The 23,042-nt window shown below is 40.1% G+C and overlaps 1 protein-coding gene across 3 annotated transcripts in view; it reads right to left on the reverse strand.

Annotated features, from left to right (window-relative positions):
* Window positions 1–1,744: 1,744 nt before the first annotated feature.
* Window positions 1,745–23,042, reverse strand: part of LOC134741990 (uncharacterized) — a 58,840-nt gene continuing 37,542 nt past the window's right edge. For 2 of the 3 annotated variants that reach the window (XM_063674908.1, XM_063674907.1), the window contains exons 2-11: window positions 21,835–22,896; window positions 20,876–21,102; window positions 18,256–18,383; window positions 13,962–14,134; window positions 13,454–13,666; window positions 12,848–13,047; window positions 12,160–12,466; window positions 10,841–10,949; window positions 8,582–8,641; window positions 1,745–7,105 (exon numbers count right to left, since the gene is read on the reverse strand). In XM_063674908.1, coding sequence (XP_063530978.1) covers window positions 6,842–7,105; window positions 8,582–8,641; window positions 10,841–10,949; window positions 12,160–12,466; window positions 12,848–13,047; window positions 13,454–13,666; window positions 13,962–14,134; window positions 18,256–18,383; window positions 20,876–21,102; window positions 21,835–22,874 — 2,721 coding nt within the window. In that variant the 5' untranslated portion in view covers window positions 22,875–22,896 and the 3' untranslated portion in view covers window positions 1,745–6,841. Of the gene's footprint in view, window positions 7,106–8,581; window positions 8,642–9,919; window positions 9,977–10,840; window positions 10,950–12,159; window positions 12,467–12,847; window positions 13,048–13,453; window positions 13,667–13,961; window positions 14,135–18,255; window positions 18,384–20,875; window positions 21,103–21,834; window positions 22,897–23,042 lie in introns of all 3 variants that reach the window. The other variant, XR_010127915.1, reaches the window with a different exon arrangement.

Consider the following 23,042-nt stretch of genomic DNA (forward strand, 5'->3'; position numbering starts at 1 on the left):
TTTGGATTTTACTGTTTTGAAGATGTATTTAATAATTATATTGTATAGTTAATGAGATGAAATGTGTGCGTGCGAGGATATGAGAGCGATAGTATGTCGTCCTAACGTTAGATAGGGATACTTAATATGTGTATTCATAATATTCGATGTTCGCAGCCCACTGACTGATATATCTGTAATATACGTTTAGGGTTAACAATTTTGTTGGGCAAACGGTTCTATTATAATCAGGTTATCGTAGCCTACTGTTCCTTCTTACATTACTGTTTCTGAATTGTAATACGTTTTAATCGCTTCGCCAGTGAATTGTTGTCAATACGCTACAATTCAGCCATTCTCAAAGTGTGCTCCGCGGACCCCTAGGGCTCCGCAAAACCTCTGTGGGGGCTCCTCAAGAAAAAGCGAAAACAAATGAATAACCAGCTCTTCTATATCCCTTCCACAGGTAAATAGTGACGAACGATTATTTTTTTGGGCGCCGTCAAATATTTCGCTTTCCAAAAGGGTTCCGTCGCCAAAAAAAATTGAGAACCGCTGGGCTACATAATAGAACAATATTGTGATGTATGTTTAATATCGCAACATTTAATTCCATCACTTTTGGCTTGGCTCATTTCATTTCAGAATTTCGCATAAATGATAAAGGAACAGTCTTGGAAAACTTTTCTTAATACTTTCATACATAAAAGATGATTAAAATGAAATAGATCTATCATGTATCTCCAATAGAAATTTGTTTTGTTCTGTGGAGGTAAGAAATACTTACTTTTTTTATCAGTCATTTCCTAAATATTTATATTTCTAAAAACATAGATGTAACTACACATATTCATAATTTTGATGTCTTAATTTAAAAATTGAAATTATGTGTAACCAGTTTATTTCTCTCATATTACGAACTGTTACGCAAGTTGTTGTAATCCGTGAGGGCCTACCGCGAACCACGTTAGACGTGTTGCCTCTCTGTCGCACTTGTAAATTAGTAGGTAAGTGTGACAGGGAGGCAACACGTCAAACGTGATTCGCGGTAGGCCCTCTGAATTAACATATTAAAGTATAAAATTGTAACACGATATATTTTCTCAGCACTATCATACTTATATTTACAGTAAAAAAAAATAGCTAATGACCCTTAGGCACGCTGAGCAATCAGAAAAAAAAGAACTAGTGGAAAAAAATTAACATGTAATATTATTATGTTAATGATATGTCAAATAAATGTCTCAAACATAATCATATATTGTTTTAATTTACTTGATCTGCATTAAGTTTAATCTGATTTGATTGGTGAAACAGTAGTTAGATATATTTAGTGCTAAATAAAGCACTTGTAATTTACACTGAAAAGCAGACTTTATTTCAATGATATTAGAGTAGAATGTCACGATACTTTTCGGTGTTATAATCGTTTTTAGGGTTCCGTACCCAAAGGTTAAAAACGGCACCCTATTACTAAGACTCCGCTGTCCGTCCGTCTGTCACCTGTTTCTCATGAACCGTGACAGCTAGATAGTTGAAATTTTCACAGATGATGTATTTCTGTTGCCGCTATAACAACAAATACTAAAAACGGAATAAAAAAATAATTAAAGTGGGACTCCCATACAACACGTGATTTTTTGCTGTTTATTGCGTAATGGTACAGAACCCTTCGTGCGCGAGTCCGACTCGCACTTGGCCGGTTTTTTTTTTGAACTGACTGCCACTTACCACGTTTGGATAGAGGAAATAAAAGAGATTTAAGTAGATTTCTGAATATTTTATTTACACATTATTTACATCACATGATTTCACAATTTGATTCTTAATACAAATGTAAGTATTCAGCTACGGATAAAATTTGCATTAACTAGGCATTACAAATCCAGAATTCTTCCAATTCTTATAACATAATCAACAGTGTTTTGTTTAGCACCTGAAGCAAGCGACGTGGTTGGACGTAGCGGTTACTGACACTAGTGACACTGATCACAGAGGCGTTTGTACACTCAGCGTCAAATACTTTGTAGCAACCAAAGTACTCCATACAAAACGCCAATTTCATAGGTAACGACCTAATATTTGGCCACTTTGACTGCTACGAGTATTTGATGCTGAGTGTTTACTTAAAGGTTTACCTCGTAATACCTAACGTCCTCTGTTTGTAAGAGGGTGAATCAACTTTTACTGTTACTCGAAGTCGTTACCATGGTTATAGTTCGTTTCACGAAAGCTGGTTCGGGAACAGTTTCGACCGTTCAGAACAAATCAAGCGCCAGCTCTCATGAATTTACCTATACGGGTAGTAGTCTAAGATAAGAATTAGCGTAAATATCCGGATTTTATGGGATTAACATGTACCAAACATGCATATACATACGTGATAGATATAAGCCATTTTCATAATAGGGCATCTACTATTTTAGCATGTCAGTAGAATGTGATTCAACGATGCAACATTTCCCCTGACAGCCTGTGCCACTATTGTCACTTGGGCAACGTCACAGAATAATATAACATCACAAAAAGTTGATCCACCCGAGGCCAAACATTTTACGTGGCTAGAATAAATTATTACACGAATAGGTGTGATAAGCCAAAGGGAATTTTGCTATGGTGGCAATTGAGGCTCGGGCATACCTCTTACATATAAACAATTAACGCTCAATATTTCAAACTTTAACAACGACAACTAAAATACTATCAGTCTCAAGTGTTGCAATGTTGTCAGCTTGCAAATATTAACCCTCTTATTCATAAATCATAACGCACAGTTGTCAGTTAACATGGCTTTATGAACTCCATGTTAACTGAAACAGGTGTTTATGAATATGTATTAGCATTAGTCTTCTTTATTACAGTATTTTTTACGAAAGTAGTATAACAATAAATACTAGTGCGTGGCGGTTCACATAATTAAATTAATTTCAAAATAATATCGCATTTGCATAGAGTGAAATTGTAGTTACACCTCGTACTTTGTACTTTTGTATGTTATACGAGAGGCTAACTTTAATAAACTAAAATTCCGACAAAATATGGCTACAGCCAATTAAAAAATGATTTCTTGTAAAGTATCATAAAAATATTGAATTTTTACCACATAAATGATATGTAACTGATGTATTATAAAGTAAATAAAAAATACCAGTCTGACTAGACGCAAAACAATTCATTAGAGCCTGCCCCACCCATCAAAATTTTTATATACATTTTTTTCTAGCAATTTACCAATTTGATTTGTTATAGGAAGTCCTCATGTGATGGAACTTAGAATATTCTTACAATATCCGCGCTGCGATCTACATGGCCTAGCACTAATGGCACTTATAATTATTGTATTCATACAGAAATTCTCATTGAAATATAGTTACACATGTCATAGTATTCAATTTCAAAAATAATGTACGAAAAGTTGATTTTCAAATGCTCCTAGGAATGAGAGATATAAATTAGCACTTAATATTACAAATAGAGAAACGAAGCAGAACCTAATATGGTAAAGTATTTTTAATTTTTAACTGCGAAAAGTTAAAAGTACAAGACATTCAAAATTAAATATAATGAAATAACCTGTTTGCACGCACATAATTGAGATCAATCCAGTGTGATCATTAGTAATCCAGGTCCCTTTAAACGAATTATAACCATTCCTTAAAACACCTAACATTCACTATCATTTAATATCTTATTCGACATAAATTTGCTTATAAATTTACATAGAACTTTTCAATTTATTACATTTGCATTCTATGTCAATTACTTGATAGATTTCCCTAGATTTATTAGTCTTATTTCGTATAAATTCATTGCCATCAATTTTAAATTACCAAGAGCGTAGTCTTTTTAATATGGCTTCGTATATCCCACATTTCTACAATGTATTTGTACGCACTATCTACCGGCAAGCTTTATAGGAATAATCTGTCATGACGAGGACGGATAACTCCTACAGATATATAGTTGGTCAAACCAATTTGTCAGTCAGTAACAACCAGGAAAATTATACTCATCCCTTTCTTTTGGGTGCTAGTACTAGTGTAAGACAAAGATAGTATGATTCTCTCTGTCATGTTCGAAATGAGACAGTCCTTTGACAAACTATAACTCTGCGTTCTAAATAACAACAGATATAACTCTACACGGGGACCGAAAAGTTTTCATTTGTTCATCAACACACACCACTCATATCATTACAACAAACACATCGACATTGCAGAATATGACAAATCTGACCACACTTTTAAAGCTTATTTTACATCCTATTGTGTTGGCCTGTTGGCTGACAAGTAAAAATCTCCTCGGTCCCGGCTGCGCTTGGACTGAGTGACCCCTCTTCCGTAGTAAAACTCACGCCAACGTGCTAAATATGAGGACATTGTTTTCAGTCGTTTTTGTGAAGAGAAGTAGTTACGTTTAAAGTAAGGACGCTAAGCACGAACAATTTCATACATTCAGCCGTATGTTCCTATCTCTATTGCACCCGCGTAATTACATCGCTGTCCCACCCTTGAAGCCGGCGGCGGGCAATGACAACAATATGGGGGACATGTGTATAATACGCTCCATCGAGGTAAAATGATTCCCCGTCGTATCTGAGCAATTACTGGTGCCATCTATCTAAATATGCAATAAACGTCTGCCCCGTGACCCCGCCAGTTGCCCCTGAAAGTGTCATGGCGGTACGAGCATGCTGTGTGATTTTATTAGGAAATAATTAAAAAATATATGTCTAATCTATGGTACGCCTATTTTTCGAATTGCATACTTTTAGCATGTTACGTTTTATTCAAATTGCGTTTCACTGTCGGGACTTAATGATGTTTAGCTATACTTTAACGATGTTTACTGACGCAAGTTTAATTTTAAAGTTATATTTTTATTGATGTTTTCAAATTTGGTGTTTGAGGTAAAATGATCCCTTTTCGTAGGCGTAAAATGGTCCCTGAAATCATTTTACCCCATTAATAAATAATAATTCACTATGAGCATTTCCTGTCCAGGCCAAAGCTACCTACATAACATCATGTCGCGAATTTATGTACACAAAGCCACTTACTTCCGAAAAATTAACCTTAGGAAGACATGCTAAGGGCTCTTAATGCGTTTTAATTATGGGTCGTCTTTTAAAATAGCAAGCAGAACTGTACCTTTTATGGCGTTAAAAAGAAGGCCAAAAGAGAAAAAAAACAGCAGCCATCTTCTGAAAATAAAGAAACACTGGAATCGACTGGCTTAAATGATTAGACGAAGAAATCCTGATATCACAAAGGAATCATCTGTGATCATTTTAACCCTACACTAGGGATAGTTTTATCCATACATAGGCATAAAATGATCCTTTACTAGACTTTTAGAAAACATAACATCACTACATAGTATAAAACAAAGTCGCTTTCTGCTCTGTATGTATGTCTGTCCCTATGTATGCTTAGATCTTTAAAACTACGCAGCGGATTTTGATGCGGTTTTTTTAATAGAAGCGTGATTCAAGAGGAAGGTTTATATGTATAATTAGTAAAGGTTTTGTGTAAATTAGTTGAACTACCCGTGCGAAGCCGGGGCGGGTCAACAGTAATTAATAAACTACATGCAAAATATGAGAAATGAGTATGCAGTTGCTTAGATAAGTAAATGGACTATTCATAAATATCCAAATCTTGTGATTTTCTCTTCAACTTTGAACACAGTAAAGTTTTTCCCTCAAGGGGATCATTTTTCACACATCTCCCCTACCTATACGCGAGTGTTAGAGATAGAAACATGCGGTTCAAAATTGTTCGTGCTTTGCGTCCTTACTCTAGGTCCCAGGAACTCTTGGTCTGAGTCTAGCTACTTATACATATACCTCTTTGAAGCTAAACTTCAGTAAGCTCGACTGCTTTCTATCTAGGTATCTTGCAATTCTCTATGCTAAACATTTCAATTTCATGCAACGAATTAGTTTCTAATGGTACTTAGTTATTTGTGCTTTTTACCATAACATCTCGTAATTAAATATTTTAAATAGTGTTATTTCAATATTTTCAACGTTTACCGTTTTGTCGTTTTATTTAGAGCGGCGAAAAACTTCATTTGAAATGTAACAAGTAGAATAAATTGACGATTATGACCAGCATAAACGTATTTCAATTAATTTATATGTCGATTAAACGTTAGTATCATGGGAGATCTCTTTTAAAATTGACAAATGTTTATCTACCGATTTTTTAAACGTCTGTGCACATTAAACGTAGCATTCGTTTGGTACCAAACACGTATACACGCCAGCATCCTAATATCAGTCGATTCGATCTCAGTAAGGTTGCAAACCTTTATCACTCGTACACTATCGACGTGCAAAATAGTACACTACGATACAAGTGCGAGAAGTAGGAAATTCGCACGTGTATTGTACGTTTTACAGTACATACGGCCCTTTAAATTTTCGACATAGGTATAGGCATTGTACTAATTACCGCACTAGGGCGGTAAAGTAGCACCATATGTACTGTAAAATACATTAATGATAGTAGAAAATCTCCCTGGGGCTATCGAATTCGAATCGACGCAAACAGTGGGAGTCTACAAACCTTAGCGTCGGTTTGACTCGTTTTTTCAATATTCTTAAATATATACAATACATCAATGATATTAAAGAAGAAACAGCTCAATCTAATGGTATCCGGGTAAAAGGGTATGGTACTCACCAAATTACCCTGTAAAGGTGGGTTCCCACGGCCCGTGTTATTACAGGTTAGGCACGCTTGTGGATGTCTGTGCGGCTAGCAGGCCTCATTGGATGCGACCGTTCCCACGATCTGAGGCGCGGTCAGATCTGTGAAACGACGGGCCGTGGGAACCCACCTTAAGAAGCAGTGATTTAAGCGGTAGTGTGGAGCGGCGTGGGTGTGGGTGTGGGTGTGGGCGTGGGCGTGGGTTGCACACGCACAGGCAAGCGCGGTGCAGCCGGGGCCGGGGGTTGCGCGACGGCGACGGCGAAGGCGAGGCGCTCGAGGCGGCGCTGCAGCGCGGCGAGGCGCGGCCAGGCGAGCACGAGCGGCTGCCGGCCGGCCAGCGCGCCCAGCGCCGCGTCCAGCGCCTCGTAGCGCAGCCGCCGCTCGCCTTCCGAGCACACCGACAGCTCCTGGCGACCACCGATTATATGTACTTACTCTATCAAAACGGATATTATATCGCATATATCGAATTTATAATTTAGGAGAGAATTCAATCTTCTCGGGTCAGAGGTGTGGTTAGAGCCGGCGTAGCTTTATTGCGTATATCTTTACTTGAAAATAGTAATGTATAACTAGCCTTATGAACCGATTTTGCGTGTACGACCAGTCTTAAAGTTTATAGTTTATTATGGTTCATTATTTCTGAACATGCCCAAACCAAAGCACCATGGACATTTATTTACGCAGACGATGTAGCCATCTGCACAACATCCCGAGAAGAGTTAGAAGTAGCTCTCGGTGACTGGAAACGTCAGTTGAAGGCGGGGGGCCTGATGCTGAGCATCGCAAAATCCCAATACATGGTGTGTAATGAACCAAACCAGCCTGAAGACCCCCTCGTTATCGATGGACAGCAAGTCACTCGGTGTGACGAATACAAATATCTGGGTACCATGTTGCACACCTCAGGAAAATTGGAAATGAACTTGCAGCACCGGATCGCCGCTGCCTGGCTGAAATGGCGGGAAGTGACTGGCGTTACCTGTGATCGGAGGATGCCCGTGAAGCTTAAGGGCCTAGTATATAAGAGCATAATACGACCGGTTCTAACCTATGGGAGTGAAACATGGGCTATGACGCAGAGCCATGCCCGGTCCATCCAAGTCGCCGAAATGAAGATGCTTCGGTGGATGTGCGGAGTAACGAGGCTTGATAAGATACGCAACGAGCACGTTCGCGGTAGCCTCGGAGTACGTGATATCGCCGATAAGCTACAAGAGAGTCGACTGAGATGGTTTGGACACGTGAAAAGAAGACCTCCTGATTACATCGGGAATGTTGCTATGGATCTGAACATTGCTGGGTCCAGAGGAAGAGGAAGACCGAAGATGAGATGGGCAGATACCATAGCAAAAGACATGAGGGCCTGCGACGTTTCAGTAGACGACACGTCCGATCGTGCGAAGTGGAGAGAAAAGACAAGAAAAGCAGACCCCACAATCAGATGGGAATAATAATTGCTAAGGAGAGAGAGAGAGATGGTTCATTATTTTTGTATGTGGGTAGTTTTGCACATTGTAGCTTTTCCTCGGTCCCTTGTTGACCACGAACGCTGCAAAGGGTTCGAAATATCGGTACGTATTATAAATTCAATATACGCGATATAATCCGTTTTCAGTTTTATTTCATGATTAACTATCGCAGTAACCGAAGACAATATTTTACTCTGTTGTCACATTTACCTAGCTATTTGTTTCGCCTCTACATTTATTTGTCCTTTAGATTTCGGGCGAATGCGGGTGGCTTTATCCGAATAAAATAAACAAATGTCAACATTTTTATTTCATAAGCGACGTCGAAAGTGACCTACTCGGTAATTAACACAATATTTTCATTTAATAACAAATCTTGGCTTCATTAAATTAAAAATACATCTTATTTACCTCCTCGACGAAATCCAAGTCATCCGCTTCACCGGTTTGTGCCAATTGTTTTTTGAGCGCCTGAAACACGGGACGACATAAAAACGGGTACTTGTATTTGCTCGTATACAAATTGACAAGACGATGCGCCGTATAATAAATACATCGCCTTTGTCAACTTGTTCTTTTCATATTAATCAAAAGAAATGATAACGCAGCAATATGAATGCTGCTAATAAATTTGCAAAATAACTACAGCTATCTATATTGTTATTTACATTATACACAGGTTTGTTATTTACATCCCACCAATTTATTTAACTTGTCGTTTAATAGACCTAAACGATTTATTTACAGTGTTCAGTGTTTATTTACAATTAGTGTAAACCCGGGTCGTCGCGGTAAAGCGAGTGAGTCACTATGTTCTGTCCTATATGGAGTTAGTAAATTGTATACTTACGTAAAATACACATTCATTCATAAATTAACGTGCTTCAATTAGTGAATGATTATTGCTTGATAAAATTAATTATGTACTTATAATAAAATAACATACATAAATAGCATAATAAGTTAATTGAAACATAATGTAATTACAATAAAACTGATTTTATAAAATGTGTTCGGAGCTTGGTTATATGTGTATTTGTAAAATCGTTTGCATCAAAGGTTATTTTGTTTTGTTTTGTTTGAATTATTAACAAGTTTGAATGACCGCTCACCATCACAATTATTAACGATTTCATTCTTAATCTAATGTAGCGAGCTGCATAAGTGCATACCTACATTATGAATGGAATTCTTCCATATAGTATTATTTTTTCATAAAATGGGTATGTACTTTTGCAGCTGGATGTACAGTCAGCTGCAGAGAAATTTGCAGCGCATAATATTGCCGACTGTACATTTGTTACAAAATGTTAGTGTTAAAATACAGTAAGTGCCTTTAAATATAGCTTGTTAGTGTAACGGAAACATAGATAGGTGTAGTAATAAGGAGATATCAAGAAATAAACCAACACTTTCAGAATCAACACGAATGACCCATTAATATAGACATATATATAACTTCGTAAAGACCGGCCTTACGAGCACTACGCATTTCCACTGCGCAATTCGCTACACCGCGCTGGTGTAACTAAATACGATTTTGACTCCAATGTATCGGCCCCATTCGTAGTGCTCGTAGGCCGGTCTTTACGAAGTAATATATATATGTCTATGCCCAATAAGATCGAAGGGAGCCTCAAATAACCTCTAAAATGCAATCGATTATACAGTGCGTAGTAACCAGGAAAGAACATGGTGACTTGTGCACCTAGAAGCGGTGAGGCGAACCAGCGAATGAGGAATATTAACCTGTGCGCCTTATTCTTGACTCGAGATCGCCAAGCAGGGCCTGAATGGTGTAAATACCTGTTTCACATTAAACCAGTTAACGGCACTAACATTACTGTTTGGTGCAGGAACGCTGCTTTACATAGATTGCTGTTCAATAAACTTATGTGAGGAATTTATTACGGTTTGATATTTCTAGACATTATTAGGTTATGAAATTTAATTTACGTCGCGAAGTAATGGTGTATATAAAATGTATGCTGGAAGAAATACATGTATGTACTGATTCAACATTTATATACCTATATTTTAATGTAGACTTTCGTAAGATAAACACATAATTTACAAAATTTTATCTACTACAACAACGAACAAACTAAAACAAATTCATATTGTGCCGAGGTTGAAATCAAATTATTAAAAACAATAAAGTAAGCTCATTGGGCCTTTTTTCTTATCGACCAACAGCTCAACACTTATCTCAGCACCAATAAATATCACCAAATAACTACATTAGTACAAATAATGACTTCGTAGATGACTTAATTTAGTAACATGTAGACCGTCAATATGTAATTGGTAAGTATTTATTATTTTCAACAACTTTCAATATACGAAAAAAGCAAGTCTTTAAATAATATAATGAATTCCCAAAAATTGTATGTAAATCGAAAAGTAAGATAGCATCATTATCATTAGGGCAGATGCCCCGGTTTTGGCCACTTTAGCACCATTTTTGGCCAGTTGAAATTTTAATAAATATATCGAAAACTAATATATATAAATTTTTTTTTAAGAATTATATGGTAAAGAATTTAGTTTTTAATTCATTTTGTATTAAGTTTAGACAATAAATGTCTAAAACCGGCCCAGTAGCCAGAATCGAGGCACCTGCCCTATAAGATGTATAAGTGTAAAAGGAATAAGCTAGTGTGTACTCACTTCGACGGACTGGCGGTACTGCTCCATCATGTTCTTGCTGGCGTCGAGCTCGGCCAGCTTCTTCACCACCACGTCCGCCACGTTCTTTTCCGTCACGTCTATCTTGTCTCTGGAAGTACCGTTTACAAATAGTTAGAGGTTTAGCCGATGGTTTGCAATGTATTGCTCACGAGCTTACTGTAATTATTATTTACGGTTTTTTTTTTAATGTTTAAAACTGGTCAAAGGACTAAGGTTTCACATCACATAAGTGAACACAAATCCTTTGGGTGTGCATAGCGTGGTATTTGATCATGATTCTTTTAGTATACCAGGGTACAAATGTAACGTACTCTAGCTGGGAAACGGTCTTTACAATTTTATTTATGTAATTTAGGTGTACATTAGCGGATCCTAATATTGAAGGGTGTCTAACGCCTATTAGTGCATTTAAAATTAACCATGTAAAATACCGTATAGATGTTTATTTGCTGTATTTGTAGATGCTCGCGAATGTGGTTCGCTGTCCGATGTTTTTTTGTTTTCGTAAAGTATACCTCTAAACAAATAGATAAAATCATTACTTTTGGTATAATAATAGAGAGACGTCTACTTAGTTGGATTTCCTACGCTCCATATTTGTAAGATTTGCCAGATGGTCAAAAAATGACGAAAAATATAGGCCCCAAACAAGGAGTTCGTTAAGAGCACTGGCTCCTGTGAAGCCAAGGTTGTGAGTTCAAGTCCTGCTCGGACAATACAGTTTTAAATGTTTTGAGTTTCATAACGGCACTTGTCTTTAATAAATCAATTAATTTAATAGCGCCAGTCCAGCGCATCATGAACATCTACAGATTGATCTTGACTTTTTCAGATGCCTTAGCCACTTGTTAAGTTTGGTACTTGTTGCAGGTGTCGCTGCGAGTGCATTTCGAAGTCATTTAAATTTTTGAACTGAGTGAAGGGAATGGAAATTTCTCTGCCTACAGCGAAGTCCAAGTCCCCCGGCTGTTTTTTAGGGTTCCGTACCCAAAGGGTAAAAACGGGACCCTATTACTAAGACTCCGCTGTCCGTCCGTATGTCTGTCTGTCACCAGGCTGTATCTTATGAACCGTGATAGCTAGACAGTTGAAATTTTCACAGATGATGTATTTCTGTTGCCGCTATAACAATAAATACTAAAAACAGAATAATATAAATATTTAAATGGGGCTCCCATACAACAAACGTGATTTTTTGCTGTTTTTTTCCGTAATGGTACGGAACCCTTCGTGCGCGAGTCCGACTCGCACTTGGCCGGTTTTTTTTACTTAATAAGTTCAAATAAATAGTAACTCACTTGAGCGCCTGCGCCAACCTCATAGAGTCGGCGTCATCAGTGACAGCGGCGGCCGCAGCGGCCAAGCGCAGCGCCCTCAACAGTTCACTCAGACGGTTATCCAGCGCCAGCACGCGCTCCAGCATCGTGCCGCGCTCCGCGTCCTCCGCCTCGGAGCGGTGCCGCTGCGCGATCGCGGCCGACAGGTTGCGGAGCGAGTCCCGCTCGGAGGCGGAGTCCGGCTCGCAGGACTCGCGCTCCGGGGAGAGCTCCTCGCCGCTCCACGCGCCGCCCGCCTCCGCGCCCGACCACCACTCTTCCGCGCATTCTGTACAATATTGCAATTTAAAGTTAGCATAACCCGGCACCGAGCGTTACGACGCACTTAAAAAATCGTAAGACATCTTTAGACTGAAGATAAGTTAGCTGTTTTAAGAGCATAGCCCGGCACCGAGCGTCACGTCGCACTTAAAAATTGTAAGACATCTTTAGACAGAAGATTACGCTACGTCGAAAAATCGTCGATAAGGGTAGCGAGTTCCCACTATAGCCAATAATGAACTTGTACCGATAGTTTGTTTTGTTCTCTGGACTCTTCGGTTAACGTCGGACGTAATGTGACGCGATTGTGCAGTATAGCGCCCAAAGCGCCTAAAGACTAAACAAAACAAATAGCAAGTGCCTTCGCCACGGCTGTAGGTCTGGTTACCGGGGTCGGTGACGAGGCACGGCTCGGTCTCGGAGTCGAGCAGGTCGGCGGAGTTGTCGTTGTCGTCGGAGACACGCGAGCGGTCGTCGTCGGGCGCGACGCCGGGCGGAGGAGGCGCGGAGCGGAGCGCCCTGGCCACGGCCGTGAGCAGCCCGCCGCGCTCCTCGTCCGGCGATAACGCTTCTCCGCTGTCGCTGCGGCTGCGGATAAAAGTATTGTTAATGTAAGCTGAATGGATGTGAAAAGTAGTCAAGGCCTTCAGTGCCAGAGGCAAATGCATTCAGCTTAATGTAATTATTTATACCACGTGGTGGAAAACAAGTACACGGGCCCATCTGATTTATTGATATGTGATTGTTATACATTTAAATAGTTTCCTATAAGTTTACTGACTGTGAGTGTGTGGTCCATGGTACCTGAAGGCGTCGTTATGGTAGACCTGCGGCTCTAGCGCATGTCTGGGCAAGGAGTAGGCTCTAGCCCCCGCATCAGTAAGTTTTGTAAGCCGTCGAGATAACGCGTCTAGCGTGTGCGCCACGCCGCTGCCGGCTGAGCCGGCTCCATAGTGTATTGTCTTTATAACTACGGAATAACCTGTTAAAGTACCTGAATGCGTCGTTATGGTAGACCTGTGGCTCGAGCGCGTGTCTGGGTAAGGCGTAGGCTCTAGCCACCGCATCGGTGAGTCTCGCTAGTCGCCGTGACAGCGCGTCCAGCGCATGCGCGGCGCCGCCGCCGGAGCGCGCGCGCGCCGCGGCGCCCAGGGCTTCTTGTCGCCGCTGCTCGCACATGCGCACTAGTTGCCGGCATTCTGCGCGTCTGTAAAATACAAGTATAAATTAGTCATTTGTGATATAAGTGTGAAAGGCAAGCAATACCAAACGAAAGGCAATATTGTAAAGCAGGAACAACACACGCGAAGAAGTGCTTTAGGTACACTTACAGAGTTTCGTGAAATGAAAATTGCCTTTGCACACGTATAATAATGGTATAATACAACATATTGAGCGATTATGCAAAAAATTGGTTACAAAGTGACGTTTTTTGAAAGTGACATTTTGAGAACCGAAAGTGACAGCTAATAGTTATGCTGACAGAAAGTAGGAAATGTTACCGTCGCTCAAGGTCTTTGTTGGCGCGCGCGAGTTCGGCCTCCGCTTCGCGCAGGGAGTCACCCAGCGCGCCCGTCTCGGCGGCCAGGAAATCTTGCATCTCCGCCGCCTCGCGTTCGGCTTCGGCCAGTCGCGCCTCTAGGACGCGGGCGGACTCGCGCGCTGAACATGCCTCCTGTGTACAAAATTAACATCATAACATCAAAAATACTACCATTACCATCTAAAATCCAACCCGTTTGTAATAAGACTTAGTTAAAATCAACTTAAAGAGAAATCCGACAGACCGCCATGTGACGACTGCTACGCATGATACAATACAACCCACTAGAAAAAAATCAATGCCACCTTTAGATTACATTAATTAGAAATTAATTTTACGGAAAAACATACCTAACTTGAATTCGAACTGTAATGGACGTAGCTACGAATACAAACACTTAAACCAGTCGTAAATTTGTAAAGCATCAACAGAATTTAACGAAGCAATTAAAGTTGAAAATGGAGTTTACACTTCTCAGTGAATGCAATTCATTGGTTTACACATAGCTCTCGTCCCATGATTTTGGCCGTAAGTGTTGTCGAAGTATTAATGATTGAAACCCGCACTTACTTTAATATTTATGATGATATTCACAGACAGATCTATATCGTACTGTCTCTACGGGAGATTACATCTCATTTGATTAATAGACATAGCAGACATAATTAATAAACCAGCCACAATAAAAGAAAGAGATATAAATAAATGATACACATAACAACAAGGTTTATTAGCATCATACATTTTCTTACCCGCTTCCGCGAATTTTATTACATTATTTTCCATTTGGCTTTTTTTTATTTCGCTAACGTATTTACAAGCCCTGCTCAAGTCAATAGTAAAAAAAAACAACGGTTTTTTTTTCATTTCCGTACAAAAAAACAGGGTAACTCGTGTCCACATTTATGTACACTATTTTGTGCTGTAAATCCCTGTAATTAGCCTTATAATTGTGTGTCATTTCATTTTCCAGACACAAAATTATGATTTTAACTTAATAATGGCTTACGCACGGATAAACGCTTAAATTATGTTCTTACACGATTAAGTATTTTTTTAGCCGCAAATAAGCACTTATTTTTTGCACAACAACTGCTCATGACCTCCGTTAAAACATTCTGACCTCAACAACCCGTTTAATACAAACTTCTAGCATGTAAGTCAACGAGACTCGTGTAAGGTAAACAAGCATTTAATGGCAACAAGTTCCGAAGTTAAGTACATCGTATGTTTCGACGAGTCATGACTCAGCCAAGACACTTGGAATCACTTGGCAGACTCTCAAATGACTGATGATCGTTATTGACTGTAAAAGAAAGCTGTAAACATATAGCATTCTTGAGTATATAATTTCAAGCGTCGTTTCTTTTAGACAGTATATAGTTAGATAACGTAGAGGCACCAACGATCGACAAGAACCAATAACCGACACTTTTTTTTGGACTTAAGATAATAAGAGTAGGAATAGGAAACCGATTTATTAATTTTGCAACACTGTGCGCTAGAGACGGCACACTGTTGGCACCCCTTGAAATTTGAGCGAAGTCCGTCTTTTTGTTTGAAAATGCCAGCGTGAAAATCCAGTGCGGCTGTGAAAATAACAGAGTTTCTTATAGAAATTCTTAAGGAAGTGAGTACATTTTTTTGTTAATAATCCCAATGTAATGTGATTTACTCGAATTTAATGTTTTTCACGGGTTATTATAAGAACTGTTGGATTTATTTTTGTTATAAAGAAAGTATAAGGTTAACTATTTTGATAGAAATTGTTGGTGTGTGCTGTGTGGTGGCGATTACTGGTTCTCACAAACGTGACTGTTCCAATTATCGACAAGTGCCGATATATATTTTTTTACATTTTTCATTTGACAAACGAATATGATTCTTTTGCTTTGCCTGTTCGGTAGATATTTGAAATATATTTATCAAAGTAGAGTTACCAGAGGGCCTACCGCGAACACCGAAGTTCGCAAAGTCTGTGCGGAAAGAGAAGAGTCAGAGAATGTTTTCGTTCCCTTTTAATCCACGACTGTTCCCTTTTACGCACAGACCCTATTATACTTATTATGTGTGTGTATTTGTATAATTTATACAATTTAGTACGAAAGTTTCTAATATAATGGGTACTGTAGACAATAAATGAATTACTTATTGAATAGTTAATTTTATTTAATTAACAACTAAGGTATCATGGTATCATTGTGGTGATCTGGAAGATGCACATTACGGGTAATTAGTCGATAACTGAGTGTCGTTAACTGGTTATGTCGATAACTGGGTGTCGGTTATTGGAGGTTCAGTGTCGAATTGTCGATGATAGGAGATTTATACCCTTTTTCCTTTTTTTGGATTTTTTTCTAGCCTGTATAGTTAATAAAAATAATACACCCTAGATAATTCTCAAAAATATACCTTACCCAATCGTTACTTTTGGCTTAATAATGAGTTGATGACTAAATAACTCTTAATTTTATGGAGAACCCCAATATCTCCTAAAAGAGTCGATCATTGGTGCCACAACGGTACTTAACGGGACACTGACGGATCGTTTAGAGCTATTTCTGTGACCAATTGTTATTGCAGTGTAATGTCATACCGTCACAGCGGTCAGTTTTATGACAAATGGTTCGACATTACACAATGGTAAGGTCTTGTTCATTGAAATAAAAACACCATACAGAAATAGTAATCATCAAAATTATCTAATCTCTAAAAAGTGAGATAATTGATGTTATTCTATTTGCACTTTGCAGTTTGCTAAAGCATAAACAAGTATTGTTTATTATGACGCTCACACCAGTCACGCTACACTGCAAGAACCGTAACAACAAACAACTATTAAAACCTTGACCGTTTTTTTATCGATATACCTGACATTTCCATCTTGAAATATCGATATCACCAGTTACGATCACAATTTATAAACGTTCTTCAACCTAGCTCTAATGATATTCTTGGCTTAGATTTGACTGCGATAAAGTCAATCAAACGGCTGCAGTTCCTGGGTGCAAGTCAGCCGTGACGCTAAAGCTTGCGCGACATTTGCGTACGGACCGGGCTGCTAGAAAGTCGCGGAAGTGTAAAATTGCCAATGCAATAACTATTCCCGGCTAGCTTATTCCCGTGGCAAACCGCGCAAATTTTCAAAATCAGTTTATGTAACTGCTCTAGGGATAACTTTTTAAATTAAATATCCTCATATTATTTTCCTTCCGGTTAATCGAATCGAGTTTATAATTTATTTGTTTAATAAATTTCCTGAAAAGAATTCACAAGGGCTAGTTTTACTAAAAAAACCGGCCAAGTGCGAGTCGGACTCGCGCACGAAGGGTTCCGTACCATTACGCAAAAAACGGCAAAAAAAATCACGTTTGCTGTATGGGAGCTCCACTTAAATATTTATATTATTCTGTTTTTAGTATTTGTTGTTATAGCGGCAACAGAAATACATCATCTGTGAAAATTTCAACTGTCTAGCTATCACGGTTCATGAGATACAGCCTAGTAACAGACGGACAGACAGACAGCGGAGTCTTAGTAATAGGGTCCCGTTTTTAGCCTTTGGGTACGGAACCCTAAAAAACGGTATTGTATGGTATTATATTAACGTTTAGTAGCGAAACAAGAATCTTTGTCTAAACTATGTGCTTGTTGGTGAATAGTCTGTATCTGTAATCCTTTGTCGTAAGACTTGCTTATCACACTTCGCATCTTCCCAATCATTCTTTAAATTCATTTATCTTAATCCACTTCCTGCGAAGTGCGGACGACTGGCCCAACATTACTATCTACTGTAGCATAACCAAGCAAAATGATTTCCACGATATAAACTTAATTGTATGCACGTAAAAAGTACTTAGTACTTACTACTTTACAAAGACGTTGATTTCCTTAATAGGGCATTGAAGTTTTTTGCGACATATACTTGTACACAGATGTTTTCCTGTCTTCATATAATGTTGGTTTTAGTAATGACGGAGCCATGATATGGCATCTGACACAAAACTCTAGTAAAATTACAATGAAAAGAAATGAATAGGTACTTACAATGAAGCACAGAAAATTAGGCGCAAACTTAATAGTGTTTCGAGAGTTAAAGTGAAAAGTTAAAAAACATAAAACGGGTTGTATCGACTACGTGAAATTTAAAGGGCACTCCTCTAGAGCTCGCAGGCAACCTTCGGCAGCTGCCCTTGCGTCTGGGTGGACAACAATGTCAACATTTCTGGGTCTGACTTAGGTGGAAGACTTACGTGATGCAGGCGGTCGCAGTGCTCGCGTAGCGCGTCGATGTCGCCGCGCTGCCGCGCCGCCAGCTCGCCCGCCGCGCGTAGCTGCTCTTCTAGAGCCCGGAGGCACCCCTCGGCACCCGACCCGGCGCCTGGAAAGACAATTGCATTATAGCCACAATTCATATATTCAAAAAGACAAGGAGGCCAATTCAAATATAGATTTTGATATCATAATGATGTCATCCAGTTATCATTCGCCCGTGCACCTCACTCGCTACATGTACGGACAAGTAAGCGAAATGTCGCGCGAATGATAGCTAAATGACATCATTTAGACATCAAAAAGTATTTTCGAATTGGCCTCCAGGTTTCAGTTAGTCTAAGATAGCCTTACCTATGGAGACTATTTCATAGCATTACCAAATAAATGATTTATGATTTACCTATTGTCATGTAGTTAATGTCAAAACTCAGGGCATTACTTTTTTTAATATTTTGAAAATTAAAATAAGTGCGAGTCAACAATCAAAGTGCCCTAATATCTCATATCAATTTCATTTAATTTTTTTCATTTCATTTATTTATTTGCATCAAACGCATTAAAATGCATGCAAATACAATTTAAAAAAAACAGAGATCACAACAATACATATTAGAAATAATAATACACACACACACACACACACACATAACTTAAAATTAGACACAATACGCAAGTAAGTAAGTAGGTAAAACCTGTCTTGGTTATTTTGAAACACAATGTTGTCTAACTTTTATGGTTGAATTTCAATTTCGCTAAACGACGGACCAGACAAAGTTCTCGATAGAAAACACCGGTGACGCTCTACTTAGTATTAACTGATTAATAAAGTTAGAGTACTCTTTCATTTAAATCTCAAGTGTCAAGGAACTTTCTATATAGGCAATGTCCTTGGCAATATCAAAGGCCGCACAAGGTTACCTTGAATAAATACTAAAAGGTTCACTAATTCAAGCTTAAATTATCACAATGTACTCTCCATTTAATTTCGTTTTATATATGACGTTTAAATTACCGAAAAACCTTTTGCTAATTGGAAGTTGGAACACGGGCTTTTTATCAGCTTTACTTTCTTTCCTACTAGACTGTCAACACGAGCAACCAAATTTCCAGTTAAACCTTGTAACAATTGCAAGATGACACGCAGGCCATTGTAGTCGCATGTGAGCCTTTCACTTAATCGGTGCGAACGGTTTGGAAACAAATCGTGTCTAGATTTACGATCCTCGGTGATGGGTTTTGGTTGGTCATGCAGATTGTTCCGACCGGCTAAAGCATTAAAACGGCTTAAGATAAAAATCAGGGCATTAATATAAACAAATGGTGCCAAACAAATCGCACACTGCTTTGATCCCGAGAAAAATAGCTATCTGTAGGCCGAGCACATGATTGACGCGACAGTATCTCGCCGCGAGATAGACTACCCGTCTTTTACTAACTGTATGAATTAAAGGGGGACGGGTAGTCTATGTCTCGGCGAGATACTCTCGCGCCAATCATGTGCTAGCCCGGCTGCACATAACGCACTGCCGATGCAGATCGTCGTTGTTTTGTGCACATCTTAACTAAATCCTTTTCCTACTGTGCAATGTGCATGTCGAACTAAAGTTTGTTTATATCATATCCTCAGATAATCAAACATAACAAAACGTAGCGCTTTAATCTCTAGCCGATCAGAAATCAAACCTGCGAACAAATTGCAATTTTGATATGATTGACTAAGAATCAAAATACAATGGAATGCCTCTGACCGGTTAAATGCTAATGTCAATGTTCATAAACGTCTATAAAATCTAACATTAAAAGCCCCTGACAAGACAAACATTTGTGTTTATTAGAAATAGACAAAATGTTTTTTTTAGGGTTCCGTACTTCAAAAGGAAAAAACGGAACCCTTATAGGATCACTCGTGCGTCTGTCTGTCTGTCCGTCTGTCACAGCCTATTTTCTCCGAAACTACTGGACCAATTAAGTTGAAATTTGGTACACATATGTAAGTTTGTGACCCAAAGATGGACATGTAACGTAAACAAATTAATTTTAAACACGGGGGCCACTTTTGGGGGGTAAATGAGAGAATTAAAAAATAAAGTTTGTCAAACTATATCATGTTATATATCAAATGAAAGAGCTCATTGTGAGGACCTCAAATATATTTTTTTTAATAATTTTAAGACAAACAGTTTAGAAGTTATTCAAGAAAATAGGCAAAAACTGACAATTCCCCCGTCTATCTCCGAAACTTCTAGGTCAAAATTTTGAAAAAAATTCACAAAATAGATCTTTACCTATAGATCACCGGAAAACCTATTAGAAATGTACAGTCAAGCGTGAGACGGACTTAATTACTTAGTTTTTGATCCGACCCCTACGGGTTTCTAAAGACATTTCACATAAAAGAAAAAAATTGTTTAAATTGTGTAATGTACGGAACCCTTGGAACGCGAGTCCGACTCGCACTTGGCCGGTTTTTTTCTTTTTGCGCTCGGCTATGGCGGTGAGTCTCTTGGTGCGCTCGGCGGCCAGCTGCGCCTCGGCGTGCTGTCGGCGCTCGCGCTCCTCCGCCGCTGCCTCTAGGCAGCTGGCTAGAGTATAACTTACCAGCCCCAGCGAGCTCCAGCAGCCGCTGCGAGTTCCTCTCTAGCTCCGCAATAGCGGCGAGTCGCGCCGCTCGCTCGGCGGCCAGCTGCGCCTCAGCGTGTTGTCGGCGCTCTCGCTCTTCCGCCGCTGCAGCCTCGGCCGCCGCCGCCGCCGCCGCCAGCCGCGTCGTCTCCGTGTCGCGCGCGCTCGCCTGCACGCCGCGGTGACACCGGGATATCTCGCGGCTACTGCAAATATGTAACATGTTAGGATAAATCATGTAACTACATAGATTTTGTGCCTATTGTGGCATAATATGCACTCATGAATTTGTACCACACTGACATGACCAATATTGTATCTGTGTATATTAGCAAAATAAATAAATTGAAATTTTCGATTTTGACGTCCGCTGAAGTGAGATACTAGAGAATAAACATTGCGGAAGGTGGGTCAAAAACGTTTCTAATAACGGGCGTCTTTCCTTTGTGAAAATTAATGATTTGGGTACATTTTGGTAAACTATGTAATGCTTTTATCATATAGTCACAGATATTTAAAATATTATATATTTTATAAGTTGAAAGTTTGAATATCTATGCCAATAAAGGATACATCAAAAAAAAAATATGACTAAAGTTTATTAATTTTTACGATATCTACAGAAAAAAACGCATAGCATACTAAAAAAGTTTTATACCCGGGTGTCTAGTTTCCGCAGTTAGAAAATTAAGGAAAACGGTCGATTTAATTATATTGGCTCGTATTTGTGTTCCGGCACTGCCTGCTATTATAAAATAAGGATATTACGATTCAAGTTAATTAGTGAATATGAATAAGCAGATGTGTTTCCAATGAATGACTACTATTACGATACGATATGGTCGAACAGAAAAGTCATTACGTATTTATAAAGTACTGTGGCAATCTACATGTTTATTAATTTTTCATCATAAATATTTACAGTGTACAGGTCTTACACTTCAATATTAGGCGTTATCCCGGCTAAAGCCGATTCCACGTCAGTTCCTAATAGAATAGTTTGGCAATTCTTCTCAGCGTAGATCCTCACGCGCGCCTTAATCGTGGAGCGCGTGGAGACCGACCGCGTGATGGTGGGCCGCCTGGAAGTCGGTGGCGTGACGTCGTGTTTAGGCGAACCGTCTGGTTCGCCGTTCTCACGCCTCCTACGCGGCAACGTTCCATATTTGTCAGCGGCTACACGCGTCGCGGTAGAGTCCGTAGGGGTCGTCAGCCGCGGTCCGTTGGAAGGCCATCTCTTCTCCTCGCTAGGGGAGTTAGGCGTCCGGCAACGTGCTGTTGAAGTCTTGGTTGGTTTCGCTCGTAGTGCGGGACTCTCACGGACGAGGTTCGGCAGTTCACCGGTAGGACGGATTCGCGGCTTCGGCGTGAGAGGCCGCGGTTTCTCGGGCGGAGTCGGTTTCTCTCTACTTCTGGCGCGTTCTCTGGTTGCTAGGTTGGGGCCACGCGGCGCCGTGACGGGACGAGGCGTGGAGGCGCCGAGGGGTGAGCTCCGCTTCGGCTCGGTGACGGTGACGTTGACCCTGCGGCGGGGCCGCGGCGGCGCGCCGGCCACCGACGAGCTCTCTGAGCCGCAGCCTGACCCACATGAGACCACACTGGAAGCACAAGACCGGGAGCCACCGCCGCTGCTAAGTGCTCGGCCGCACCCTTCGACACCGCTGTCGCTTCCCGCCGCGCCCAAGACTAACTCATCACCCGCCGGTATGCTGTCTAAATCACCCAACGAACGAGCATCATCGTTCACTTCGCACGGTTCATGGTCCACTAACGATTCTGTCGTTACATTCTTATTGCAGTCGTCTAAGGAATCCAAACCGACCCCGCTTTCATCATTAGTGAGGGTAGCGCTGCCGCTGGTAGCGAGCCCGTCGCTGCCGGTCAACACCTCGCGCTGGCCGGGGCTCTCCTCATTGGTCTGAACCTCGACCAAGGGCGGATCTTGGTCCTCGACAGCGCTTGTTGTACTGTCTTCCATGCTTACCGCTAATTCACATGATCTGTAACAATAAACAAGCAGGTTAATAAAGAACAAGGAACGAATGAACGAGTAATCAAGAGGCAACGGAATTGTGCATTGTCTTAGCGCCCCGGGGGCGCGACAGAACACTGTTTCGCGCCCCAGGGGACACTACCGCCTGCCATT

The sequence above is a fragment of the Cydia strobilella genome, chromosome 6 (genome assembly GCF_947568885.1).
Source record: "Cydia strobilella chromosome 6, ilCydStro3.1, whole genome shotgun sequence".
Classification (NCBI taxonomy): domain Eukaryota; kingdom Metazoa; phylum Arthropoda; class Insecta; order Lepidoptera; family Tortricidae; genus Cydia; species Cydia strobilella.